Consider the following 14,101-nt stretch of genomic DNA (forward strand, 5'->3'; position numbering starts at 1 on the left):
TCAGAGAGGTTGTCAAAAAGTTTTGGACTGCTCTTGCAACCGAAGGTCAAACGGACGGCAAAGTAGAATGAATTGTCCCAGCGGACGCCAAACAGATGCCAGGAATCTGGGTGGAGTGGCAGAACCTTGAAGGCGGCAGTGATGTCAGCTTTGGACAGCCAGGCGTTGCGGCCGGCGAGACGGATAAGGTTCATGGCGTGTTGGACTGTGGCGTATTGGAGGGCAAATTCGTCGCTGGGGATGAGACTGTTGATGCTGGGGATGTGGGTGCCGTGGGGGGATGAAAGGTCGATGATGAGGCGTTTCTTGCCGGAGTACTTGCGGGTAGCTACCCCGATGGGGCTGATGCGGAATGTGGGGAAGGGGGGGGGAGGGGAAGGGGCCGATCATGAATCCATTCTTGACCTCCTTCTGGAGGAGGGAAAGGACGGTCTCCGGATCGGTGGTGGCGGACAGGAGGTTGTCGCAGGTGTGGTTGGAGGAGGGTAGGGTGATGAGTCCGGGGGAGAAACCGTAGTTGAGGCCGTCTAGGAAGAAGCGGATGAAGGTGGGGTTGGGGTGGTTGGTGAGTTCTTGGGCTAGTTCCGGGATGATAATGGGGGTGCTGAGATGCTTGGACAGTCAACTGTGGGATGGGCGTGATGCTTGCTTGTCGGTGCAGTTGGGGCGGGAGTGGGAGCCGCCGCAGAAAGTGCAGATGTGGAGCATGCGGCATGATGACAGCTCGCAGCCTCCGTCATTGTAATTATTGCAAAGCATTTTGCTGCCGACAAAAACAAGCGGGCGGCCACGCCTGTCTTTCCCTTTGGAGGCGGCGGGGAAAACCTTGCTGGAGGTGGTGACGCTCAGGAGGGGGGGGGGAGTGTAGCTGGATTGATGCGCTGTGTGGGGGCGGGGTACTGGAGCTCGGAAGGTGCATTGGGTGGTGGGATGGGTGGGGCAGCTGCAAAGACTGCACGATTCTGAGGTTTTTCCGGCGAATATCCTGCAGTAGAGCTCCAGCTCGAGGGAGCCCCAGTAAGTTGTGTTATTGAATTGTTGTAATCTGGAGGCGGCCCTGGCGGAGAATTGGCGGTGATATTCATAGAAAAGGCTCCCCCCGAAGCGTGTGCAGAGGTCCATGCAGATGTAAAGGTGGTCGTCTAGTTCTTGGCGGCGGGAAGGGAAGGAGGTGCATATGATGTCCCGGAAAATGGAGAAGGCGAGGACAAATTCAGTGGGTGTGAGGACGGAGGAAGTGGATGGGGTGAGGTCACGGAGTGTGATGGAGACTCCTCCGAGGTCTACTGACCGGTGTTGGGCTGTGCTAGCAGAGGGGCGTATGAGTGATGAGAGGTCAATGTCCATACCTTGAAGGATCTGCGACCGGAGGTGTGATGGGACCATGGGGGCGTTGAGGGCGATGGCTGATGGCGGGATGGGTGCTGGCGTGGCTGTGAAGAGGGAGAAGGCAGGGGGGGGGGGGGTTGGGGAACACTGGGTGGGGGGGAAGAGAAGGCACGGTGTTGTGTGGGGCGCTGAGTGCTGCTGGGGGAAAACCTAGGGGAGGTTGAGCTTGGAAATAGTACGGGGAGGGGAGGGAGGTGGGGTGGGGGGGGTAGAGGTGGGGTGCTGCGGCCTGCTGGAAAAGGGGGGGGGGGACAGGTTGGGCATGGGGAAAAGACCCGGGTGGATAATGTGATGGGGAGATGTGTGGAGGCTGGAAAACGCTAGCAGTGTGGGGGGTAGGGAGAGCTGAGGTGGCTGGAGCTCTTTCAGAGGGGGGGTGGGGGGGAAGAGGGTGGACATCTGGGGAAAAAGGCTGCCTCTGGAAGGTCACTGTGGCAGCCTTCCTCTTGCTGCGTCGTGGCAGAGCGGCCTGCTGCGTTACGACGCCACCTTCAGGCTGAACGGGCGCCTGCTGGGCTGCTCCTGGAGGACGACGCTTGACGTCACGTCGGTGCGACGGACCCGCGATGGCTGGCGAGGCTGGTGTTGTTGTTGTGGTGCTGTCGGAGTGTTGTGCGCTGCGGGTGGTCGTGAGGAGGTTGAATAGAATGGGTTTCCTGGCGGTCCTGCTAAACGGGATGCCTCTCGTGGTGAGCGCGCGTTGGAGACCGACGACAGTCCAGTCGGATATTAAGGTTGGTGCGGAATTGGAGCCGCGCGAGGAGGTGACGGCACGGTTCTGCTGTAATGCTGGAGAGGTGAGTGAATCCTCGCGGAACTCCCGGGGTGTCCTGTTGAGGGACGCGGCGAGACGAGGAGGTGCTTGGACGGCTGCTGACCTGGAGCCTTGCTGGTCCGGTGGCGTGTCGGGCACCTCGTTAGCGTCCTGGTGGGTCGGCATGCCGAGGAAGAGGTCCTCGTCCTCCTCGGCGTGGATGTGGAGCAACCTGTTGAGGTCTGGCGTTCCTTGGTCTGACATGCTGAGTGTGTTTTTTTTTTTAGCTGTTTGTGCTAGGCTGGTAGCTAGAGAAAATGCTCGATAATCTCTCGGTTGTAACGTAGGGTGTGCGTGTTTACAAGAAACTGGCACAGTGGCATTTTTTGCACTTGAGTTTAAGTACCCACGGTGATGGGCGGCGCAGAAGTGGCCAGGTTAGTTGTAGGTGGGTGAGTGGTTGGCATGGTTGGCAAGGGTGGAGTTTTGGTTGGCAAGGGAGGAGATGGCAGGCAGGTGGGTTGTCTCATGCTTGGCCAAACCTCCCGAAGTTTAGTTGTTCCAACTCCATAAACCAGTAGTACCACACCAGTGCCTTAGTTGGTTTTGTTGTAATTTACATGTCCAAAAGCAATCATTCATAACAATTTGATTCATAACAGACTATAAATAGCCATGATTATGTATTTATACAATTGAAATCGAGAAGAAGAAGACTCACTCCACAAATACCTTAAAGAAAACTCCTGACATAAACTAAGAAAATCTTTATTTTTCCGTGCTCATAAAGTGCTCCAAAGTGCTAAGTGAAAAGTGCAGCAGAAAACCTTTGGGTCATAGGCCCATCATCAATGCCTCGCCTACTGACCGGCATGAATGAAGTTTTAGCTGTAAATGGCAGCATAAATAAATCACATCAATACACACCACATAATGTGATGTAAACTGACACGATTAAGCTTCACTCGCACATTATAAAAGACATACATCACATCAATCCACATCACATACCTAACCCTAGCCCTAACCCTTAAGTTAATCATGTGATGTGGGGATGACGTGATGAAGCCTTACTCACAAATGTGAAATGATACGAGACATAAACACACATCACATACCGGGCCTGTGTTCATATGTGATGTGGGCTTAGATGAAGCTTTACTCACAAATTGGATCTGATGATATAGCACCAACAATAGTCTTATGACCTAGAGGTTTGCTGCTGGACTTCTCACTTAAAGCACTTGGAGCGCTTTATGAACATGAACAAAACAAAAAGATTCTTAGTCTCTGCCCAAGCAGTTGGCCTTAGGTTTTCGTGGTGCAAGTTTTTTTAGCCAGTTGTCCCTTGTTTTCTACATTTTTATTTTAAAATTGATATTTAGTGTTTTCAAAATAATTGCCCACATTTAAAAAATTACAATTTATGCCATTTGTGGACGATTGACATAAATTATACGAGGTGCAAATTATGCAATGGCAGAAGCATTCTTTGGACCCCAGTATTTGTCAGCAATATACAGCATGAGAACACAACGGATTAGAACACAACAGCAATGAACAAAATTCATATGGCGTGCGACGACACAGACGAGCTATCCGCAATTACTGTGAAAATGAATCACAAGAAAAATCACATAAATGCACATCACATACGTGGCCTGTGTTCATATCTGATGTGAACTGACGTGATGACGCTTTACCGGCAAATGACTCAACGCAAATGACGTGAAACGACATACAGCTCCAATCAAATGATTAGAAACTGTACGCGAGACACGACCCGACACACGCACCACATACACTAGTGAAGAACTAGCGACAGATAGGAAAGAAAGAAATTACTTTATATGAAGCAAAATGCGATTAAAAACTCTGAGACGAGAAAAACCAATAACTTTATTAAAGCAAAGAATAGAAGAGGAGATGAAAGGTCAGGGTAGAAACCGTGCACGTCCAAAACAGTTACTGGACACAAAAAGAAAACCTGTGATAAGATTACATTTATTATTAATATAATAAATCTGTGTTCCAATGTTTAGTCACAAGCTCTTGTTTATACTTAAATGGTTCGATACATACAAAAATAGGTTATATTCAATAATGGATGATCTTTGCATCCTGAGCTTGTAGATCAGCTATTTGCTACTTTAGTGTGTGACACTGTAGCATGACCAAGTAAATAAATTACAAAACTATGGAGATACAAGGTTTCTGCCCGACAGCCAAAGATAATAAACTACGCCCACTTACCTTAAATATCAGCACTAAACAAAACACACTAACCAAGGAAGAAAATCTGCCATAATGTTCTTCCTGTTAGTGTGGACAGATCTACAGCATAGAAGGCTGTAAACAGTGTTAAGCAGGCTACATGCTACCGGACATAAGTCACATCACATTTGTACACAGTCCACTAGTGAAGAACTAGGGCAATAGATAGGCAAGGAGAAAGAAAGTGTTTTTTTTTATGAGACGACCAAAATAAATAACTTTATTAAAAGCAAAGAAGAGAAAGGAGACACTAGAACAGAACATACATATGTGATGTGACGTGAAAGCTTTACCCGTAAATTATGTTAAACTATAAATAAATCACATGCCTACACAAACATCACATAGCCCATAGTGGCATGTGATGTAGAGTGGCATTATACACAAATGATGTGAAACGATACACGGTGCAAATGACAACCTACGGTAGCCTATGGTAGCATGTAGCCCACTTACACAAGCAGCAGGAATCAAAAGGTTCATTACCAACCTCCACTGCTAACAGCACCCAGCAGCGGCAACAGCATAGAGTTCGTACCTTCAATACAGACGTCGCCTTGTCAGCTTCACGTTCTGAAATGACAGGGAAAATAGGAAACATTAGTTGTCGGCCTACAGGATGACATTTTGCCCTAGTTTCCACTACAGCCACATGCAATCCCGGTACGTACCGTGGTGGGGCTTCCGTCGCTCGGTTGAAGATAGCCGGTATTAATAGAGCCGCGAAGGTTGTATGGCACAATACGTCCCGATCGTCACCGTTCGCCTCGTAATCTCAGGAAGAGCGTTCGTTGACACCGTTAGAAGTTTCAGCTCAACCGAGTAGACACTCTATTAGCAATACCAGCCATCTCCTGATGACCCCATCCAAGGTCACACATGACACCAAGGTCACATGATTAACCTGTAAGACACAAAAAAAAAAAACATTACACTTTATCCAGATTTCATACATTGTAAAATTCATATAATAATTTACTTTATCCTCTACTGAGGCCTTTTGAAAATAACAGATCTAAAAGCTCACAATGTGTCACATCACAATGCATTGTGAGCTTGTAGATCACATGATTTGACCAAACATTTGTGTTTCATGGAGGGGGTTCAGAACACGGCTATCAAACACAAATGTTTGGTCAAACCATGTGCCTCCCATTGGAAATGCATTGGGGCGGCCATTAAACAGACAAGACAAATGTTTTTTTTTGTGAGATAGAGGCCCAAGGCCTCATTAACACAAACATGTTCTGTGCTCTGCCTGTGTTTGATGGCCGCCTCAATGCCTTTCCAATGGGAGGCACATGGTTTGACCAAACATTTGTGTTTGATGGAGGGGGGCAAACAAACACAAGTGTTTCTGACATTGTCCATTTAGTGTCACAATAACGTCCTATAAATCCTCTAATGTCTATACAACAGTGTTCAATCCTCTAATGTTTATACAACAGTGTTCAAGAATAAAACCGTGTTTTCTCAAACATACCTTGGAACAAACAGCATGGCTCCCAGAAAGCATGCAGTCAGTGAACCAGCCTAGCTCAGTGGCTCCCAAACCAAACTGCATGCTGGGAAACAACATGGCCACTCCTATTTAAATCCAAAGCCAAGGCCACTGGATCCAGTCACCTGTTCAACTAGTCCGTCCGTCATTGGTCCGTTGGTCAGAGTGATAAGTGATTGGATCATCCACTGTTGATCATCACAGCTGTGTGCACCACACACACACACACACACACACTGTGGTAGTCTATTAATAGTTGTGGAGAGGGATGTAGATGGAAAGTCTAGAGATATAGGAGTCATTTTAATTAACATTATCCTATGGAATATGCAATGAAATGTTGGTATAGCGAAGAGGGATAAGGTAACTGATATACTTCCAGACAGTAATAAAACAATCTAATGGCCCATAATAGCCTTATATGTAACCTGGCAAATAGGGCACAGGACACAGACATATATTGGGGTTCTTTATTTCCCAAGAAGTTGGTGTTGGTGTATCTTATTTGTGTAAAGAATGCCACAGTTTGGCAAATATGGCATGCAAGCCTGTAACATAAAATAAACCTAAACTAAATACGGTAGTGGCTCTATCACAAACAGTGTGAGGAACGGCCAACTCACACACTGAGCAAACACTGGTCCCCCAAGCTTCACCCCTTTCCAAGACAGTACAAAGACACAGAAACTCAACCAAGTTGAGTTACTATAGTTACTAGTTCAGCTTTCACCTCTTGTTTACAATCATCAAGATCTTCTCAAAGAAACCCCACAAACGCAGGTTGCTTCTTATTATTCAAGACGTTTTTCAGTGTAACCCTTGACCCCCAGAACATGGCACTCCTAAAGTGACAGTGCCACCTGGTGGATTTACATAGAACTACAGGCATATATGCCACTGGGCTACATATAGATCAATCTGTACGTGTACCAGCTGGACAGGGCCGGCTGATCCAAGATACAATATGAGTATATGACAGAAGATATTTACAGACTCAATAAAAACAATCATACTGTATGTCCATATATCTAGTGATAGATGAAAAATAACCCAAAAATTGTGAAGATGTGTCGCAAATCTTGGAATATAATTATATTCTTTCAGAGCGAACGTTTTCAACTCAAATCTTTTCAGATGGGGGTCGGCGGCCAAATACAGAAAACTCTGGGGCTCCTTGACATGAAATAGTTTGACAACCACTTATTATAGAAACATGGGGTTTTTCAGAAAACTGTCATGATTTAGAAGACATTTGTAGAATCGTCCTCAGGTCTAAATGGTATAAACTACCTAGAACTATAGAGGAATGCTCTCAGAAATACTGTAAATACTTTAGAGAAAATGCTTTCAGCCATTCGGAAAATTAAGCTCCGAACCAGCTAATTCACTCCCCAACATGTTCAATTTATTTTGCACATCAACTTCAAAGGGACAGAAATCAGCCTCGTTGGGGCATCGCGAGGAAGGCAGCGGCGTCTCTCGGCTGGTTGACTCTGCAGATTATTGTTGGTCAGCTGATCAGATTCCAACCTCCTGAGTTCCGGAATCCCTGGAACCAAAAAGTTTATTCATTAAATATGGTGGCTACATCAGGCATGCAAAGTAAAAAAATATTAAAATCATTTTTTTGGGTGGGAACCCCTTTTGGTGTTTTAAACATTATGTTATAATTTACCTTTTGAAAAATAACAGATCTACAAGCTCATAGCGCGCCACCGAGTGGCACGCTATGAACTTGTAGGTCTGCTATTTTTGAAAATCGTGAAAATGTGCCTGAAACATGTTCCTGGAACAACGTTTTCAGATGCCAAACACAGATAATTTTTGGGGTCCTTGACATGAAATATTGAGCACCACTGATACAGAAACATAGGTAGGCCTATTTCAGAAAAAGGGTTAATACACTGTACCCCTCTACCATCTGCACTGATGACAAATGTGCTACATTATTTGCCTTAGGTTGTACTTACCCTGCAAAAACATACAGTAGCATGGTAGCAGACACTGTCTTTACAATTTAAGAATTAGCATTCTCTCTCTGGTTCCTCTTTATGTCACTTTGGTAGACATTCACCAGCACACACACATCTCGTAGCCTCTTTGCTTATAAGTGCATATTGTTTTGTCAGTTGCAATGACTGATTGCATTGCATTTTTTGAGTGCTGTTATTCAAATGTAACAGTGAACAGAGGGGTTTAGGCTAGGGTGTTGTTCACTTTACTAGAACCCCTTTCCAAAATATATATATTACTTGCAGTTGTTTCACTTAAATGCAGAGAGAGAGAGCGTTCCATTTAGAACAAAGTGGGTTAAAATGGCCTGGATGCCTTTACAGTATCAGGAGAACACGATATATTTTAAAATCCGTTTTTTGACACCTCGTTAAAACGGTTTAGGCTACATGCATTCTTCACTCTGTAAGCAGTCTACACTAACCTGTACGCATTTCACATCAATTGCTCATGTTTGGAATTTATTTACCGTTTATGAAACGTGAAATGTCAAAATACTACTATATGAAAGAAGATGTGGAGCAGGTCATTATTATTATATATTCTTTTAAGATTTACAGTATTTTGGGCTTTTTATGCCTTTATAGTCAGGGAATATATTATCAGTATTACCAGTCAAATCTGGGAATACATTTCTTACCAAGAACTTTCTTCACCAATGTGTTTGTAAAGGTGTCTACTAACATATCCCACATTGGTTTATATTCAACCACCCTAGGGGAATTTTCGACAGCTGCTGAAAGTTGGGGTACCATCAACAACCAATATAAGGCAAAATGTTCTAAATTTCAGTAAGCTTTAAATAGCATGTGACGTGTCAAGCTAGGTGGTTTTCATCATTCTGAATCCATTCCAAGCATTTTTTTTGCACAGTCACGGGATTTCTGCCCAGCAATTTAGTAGTGCAAGCTGGATTCGGTCACTGAGTTTGGAGTTGGGATGGTAATATTCATTCCATTTTTTATTTGGCTTGGAGCCTAAAAGGAAAAACGGCGTGCTATAGTATGCCGTACGATATGGGCTATAGCCCATGGTCCAAAATGATGAGAAACAAGGATAATGTTTTTTCTCCAAAATTTAAAAAAACATGGGCTATAACCCATCGTTTTTTATTTATTTTTTATTTTTTTCAAATCCTCAAAAATGATGAAAAACGGCGTGCTATAGTATGCCGTACGATATGGGCTATAGCCCATGGTCCAAAATGATGAGAAAACGAGAATAACATTTTTTTTCAAAATTTCAAAAAACATGGGCTATAACCCATCGTTTTTTTCATTTTTTCATTTTTTTCAAATCCTCAGAAATGATGAAAAACGGCGTGCTATAGTATGCCATACGATATGGGCTATAGCCCATGGTCCAAAATGATGAAAAACGAGGATTTTTCATTTTTTTCAAACTCCATTCCCACTTTTTATTATGTCTTACGGTGGACATGTTTGCCTGACAAGGAATCTTTGAAATGTTTCATAGTTTTAGAAATATAGTGCTTTCAAATTTACAATGGGGCTCAATGGCAAACATTGGCACGTCAAAAATTACTTTCACCTATAGAAACTCCATTCACACTTTTTATTATTCAGCTTAATGTGGAGACACATGGAAAGTTTTACTTTGAAATGTTTTATAGTTTCTGAGTTTTTTAACTTAAACGCCCAATGCATTCTCTATGGCAATAGCACAAACTTTGGCATGCTACTAGTCCTACATACTTAAACCTACCAACCCCATTTTAGCCTACTTAGGTTCATCTTACGGTGGACATGTTTGCCTGAAAAGGAATCTTTGAAATGTATAAATAGTAATAGTATAAATAGTAAAAAATGACATACTATTGTATGCCCTCCGAGATCATGGACTAATGACCTTGACCAGTATAAATGACCTTCACCCGACCTTGACCAGTATAACCAGTATGCGGTCCGTGACCATGGACTATAGCCTTTCACTTTTCCGCGATTTTCACCTTTTTTTAAATCCTCAACAATGATGAAGAATCGTGCACTGACCTCTGAGACCATGGACCAATGAACCATGTTACAACAAATTGAGCAGGGCACCAGTGCCTTAGTTTTTGTTTTGGGTATCTTGGTGGTGTAGCGAATCGTGTAGAGTGTAGACCATTGCAAGATGCTGTACTCTGTCGTCAACCCTATAAGGCTTAAGCCATTCCAGCCTGTCAAAATGGGCAGGGGTGAGGTGGGGTCGGGGAGTAAGGCCACGTAGTATACCTGACCAGTTTGTTTTGGGATGTCTGGAGCCTTGTTTTAAGGGCCTTTGAGGTGCTGTGGTACCAAGAGGTGCATATATAGTCGAAGAAACCTTGTACTAGGGCTCCTGTTCGGGTCTTCAAGGAATCTTGTTCTTTGATTGACATTTTTTTTTACGTTGGGTGGCCATTTTATCACCGGAAAGATTTGCCTCCAGGATGGAACCTAGGTAGGTAATTTCATCTTTTCGTATGATCTTTTGTCAATTTATCACCCACTAAGCCATCTGCCTTGCTGGGATTAATATTTGATCCAAAGAGAATGGATTCAGGTGATTCGCTACCTGAACAGAGAATGGATTCAGGTGTTTTGCTACTGCAGCCAAAAGGAAAAGAAGAACGAAGATGTGGTTCTGTTAGTTCTGCAGTGGGACATTCGTAAATTCATTGGCTAGCGAACGCACGCACGCACACATGCACGCACACACACACACACACACACACACACACACACACACACACACACACACGCGCGCGCGCGCAGAAGACTACATTACCATAAGGGTCTGTCTCCAGACACGGTGATTTGTAAACTGTGCAACATCACTACATGGCTACTACTTTTCAATGTATTTTTTATTGAGGCTCTGACATTTCTCAGCCGTTCGATTGCAATACCATGCATGTAGAACCACCCAATTTATTTTAACAGAACAACAACAAATACCACAATAACATTACATTGCACAAAAAAACAAGTTAATTCAGTGAATACCTGACCTTTTTTCTGGTGACTGATATTGTCCTTACAATACGTGAGGGGCCATGGTTTTTCATTTACTGTTATTCAAAATAAATAAGAGCAGTATATGAAAAAGCATCACATATTAGAAGGACACTATCAGCTCACCAGAAAAAAGGTTGGATGTTTTCGATTAATGTTTCATGGTTACAATTTTTAAGTTATAAAGGGGGTGGGGCAGCTAAAATGAATATCAAATCTAATTACTGAATCAAATAAGTTAAAAACCGTCTGAGGTGTTCACATAAGACTGAGTAGAATATAGATGATAAAATGACCAGAAGTTTTTTGAAAGGGTGCTCGGGGACGAGCGGTTATCTTTTAGAGTGCAGCGCTTCTTTGATTAGAGTGTGGAAACTGAAATTCTTTCCTTGAAAATTTACCAAACAAATTGTCATCCCGGCCAAAGTATTCATTTTACACGCATGTTCTTTGGTCATTTTGTAGCCACACATGTCCTCTTTCACACAATGTGACCACCAAAGCACAGAGACATACAGAATGTGAACTACGGCCTTTTAAGTGACACAAAAACAGTAAATCTGCTCATTTACCTCCATTGTATAATTCTTACGAGGATATTATCGCGCAGACAATTCTTAACTCGCTCTTATAACCACATTTTCAATCGTACCAACACCACAATCGCACATGGTGTACGTCAATATCTCAGGCCACTCACAGCGAAAAAAATATTTGCATTCGACTTTTACTTTTTGCGATAGAGCAATTTGTTCGGGCATAGTTTTCCCCCATTCAGAACCATTGTAATCTCCCAGTCATAGTACTGGCATAGAACTTGGAAGTCTTTTACTTCCACAGCTGAGACATATAAGGGCTTAATTACAGGGCTGACATTAAAGTTACAAGATCTCAATGAGTTGCTCTGCGATACCTTGTGAGCTTGTAGGTCTGCTATTTGTGCAATTGGCTGGCCTTTACACAGCACGGAAGACTGCAGGAAGTACTGTGGAAGTTGAAAGCGGTCTCAAATTTGAGGTCAGGGTTGACACACTTTTCAGTTTTCACACATGACGTCACTGAACGTCCGTCCAGCTCCATGAACGTGCTGTAGTTCCAGCTTTGGCCAATATTAGGTAGCTTCGTTCTGGGGGCTTGAGGAAAGGGAGAAGGCCTCATTGCTTCAAGTTAGTGTTCCAGGACGCAGAGGTTGCCAGACACAATTTTATTCTCCAGCATGGAGCCAGCAGGAATATTGATCTGGTCCCCTTGATTGGCTATGATGATTACCGTTCCCTTCAGTGAAACATCTTTGCCAAAGGTGATGTCCCCAGACACTGTAAGGTGGTCCAGCTCCAGCATGTCAGGGATGCCCTGAAACCTCCTCAGGTAGTCCTGCACCTTTGTAAAGTAGCTGCCCAGTTTGATGTAGGGTGTGGTGGGGATCTCTCTCTTGCTGTTCATGGTGAGAGAGCCCGCCTCCAGGGTGTACAAGTTGGACATGACCAATAGCAGGTCAGAGGTGGTTTTGACAGGCAGGAAGCGGCTGCGGGGCACGTTGATGCCCATGGCGTTGTTGAAGCACTTGATGGCAGCGCCCGCGGCGGTCTCCAGCTGGATCACATTCTGACCACCGCACAGCGTCTTGGGGTTAACTATGATCTCCATGTTTATGGCATTCTGTTCCAGCAGCCTCTTCATGGCACTCAAAGAGAGCCACAGATTGTTGGTGTTGAAGATTTTAAACTTTCTGATGGACTTGAACTCGTCAATGTGAGCCTCCGGTACCTGGGACATTTCTAACAGCCGCAGTTTACCTTCGTACTCGATCAGGGTTCCACCCTTAGTGTCGGCTTTCGTTTTGTCTGTCACTTCCATGATGAAATCGCAGTGCTTGCCGTCTGACAGGCTGGCCAGGTGGTGCAGGATGTGGAGGTCCACAGAGGCACCCAGGTTGTCAATGTTGGACACAAAAACATACTCCTTTCCCAGGGCTATGAGTTGGTCCAGAAGGCCAGAGTTGTACAAACTGGCGAAGACATCTCCGTGGCCAGGCGGGTACCACCCGTCTGTGTTCTGACCGGTCATGCCGTTGACTGTTGCTACCGGAAGAAGGGACTCCTTGTTGATACGTGGATACCTGCTCTGGATGAAGGTGTGTATCTTGACACGGTGAGTGTATTTATGCAGAAGCTTCCCTGTGTTCTCGTCTGTGTTGAAAGAGTTCATGAGGACAAGAGGAACATCTGTGTTGTACGTCTTGTTCAAATGCTCCATCTGTTGCACAGTGAGGTCCAGGAAGGTGTTCATGTTGCGGACTGTGATGAGGCTCTTTGGGCCCTTGCACCCCATGCTGGTCCCCAGACCACCATTTAGTTTCAACACCACAAGCTTGTTGAGACTGTCAACCACGCTGTTGTTCGGGAGGCCATTAACAGCTATCTCATCATAAGGCTGGATTAAATGTTCAGCCGGTTGCTTTATCTTGTTCCATTCCACAGATGGTCCCTTCACCTGAAGGAACCTGTGGAACAGCTTATTGAAGCCTACAAAGTGTGTCCTGTACAGCTCCCGCTCAGTGGCCATTGATACGTCCAGTAGCTTCTCTAGTTCTCCGTGCATGGAGCTCTCCAGTTGTTGCCGCATCACTTCCTGGAACTGAGACATCCCACCATTGGCCATGTTTATACTTACTCAAGACTATACTTACTGTATTACTGTTGATGGACGTTCATGGAGGGGTGACCTAACAAGGTTTACTAATCGAGAATCCGTTACCAAATGTGTTGTAAACTACTGAAAGCTCATATTTCTCATATTATTCGTTGGATTAATAAACAGCAGTCCTTAAACTATTCATAGAGAAACACAGCCACAGATGCATTCAAAGACAATCTGAAAGGGGTCTTGTTTCAATACCAGCTTTTATGTTGGTGATGTCACAGCTAGTTCCAACCAGGATTATGTCAGTCTTGTGACATCAGCTTGTCCATATTTGGGCAATCCAGGAAACTGTTTTGTTGATTTGCATTATACGAGCAGAACAACACATAAACTAACATAACTGACATGATGAAAAGTAACAGAAGTGGCGGCTAGAGGAAAGGCAGACACTAAACAGTGTTACCTAGTCTTCAGTTCAGAGTCCAAGCAGAGACTGAGCTTTATAGTCCAGGTAGCCACGCCTTCGAGGTG

At 44.5% G+C, this 14,101-nt stretch overlaps 1 protein-coding gene across 1 annotated transcript; it reads right to left on the reverse strand.

Annotated features, from left to right (window-relative positions):
* Positions 1-12,094: 12,094 nt before the first annotated feature.
* LOC308315068 (UTP--glucose-1-phosphate uridylyltransferase-like) lies at positions 12,095-13,588 on the reverse strand (the record flags this gene model as incomplete). Its single annotated transcript, XM_080762896.1, has 1 exon — positions 12,095-13,588. One exon carries the CDS (start codon positions 13,586-13,588, stop codon positions 12,095-12,097), a length of 1,494 nt encoding a protein of 497 aa, XP_080619022.1.
* Between the last annotated feature and the right edge of the window lie 513 nt (positions 13,589-14,101).

The sequence above is a fragment of the Protomyctophum bolini genome (assembly GCF_963924005.1).
Source record: "Protomyctophum bolini genome assembly, chromosome: 5".
Classification (NCBI taxonomy): Eukaryota; Metazoa; Chordata; class Actinopteri; order Myctophiformes; family Myctophidae; genus Protomyctophum; species Protomyctophum bolini.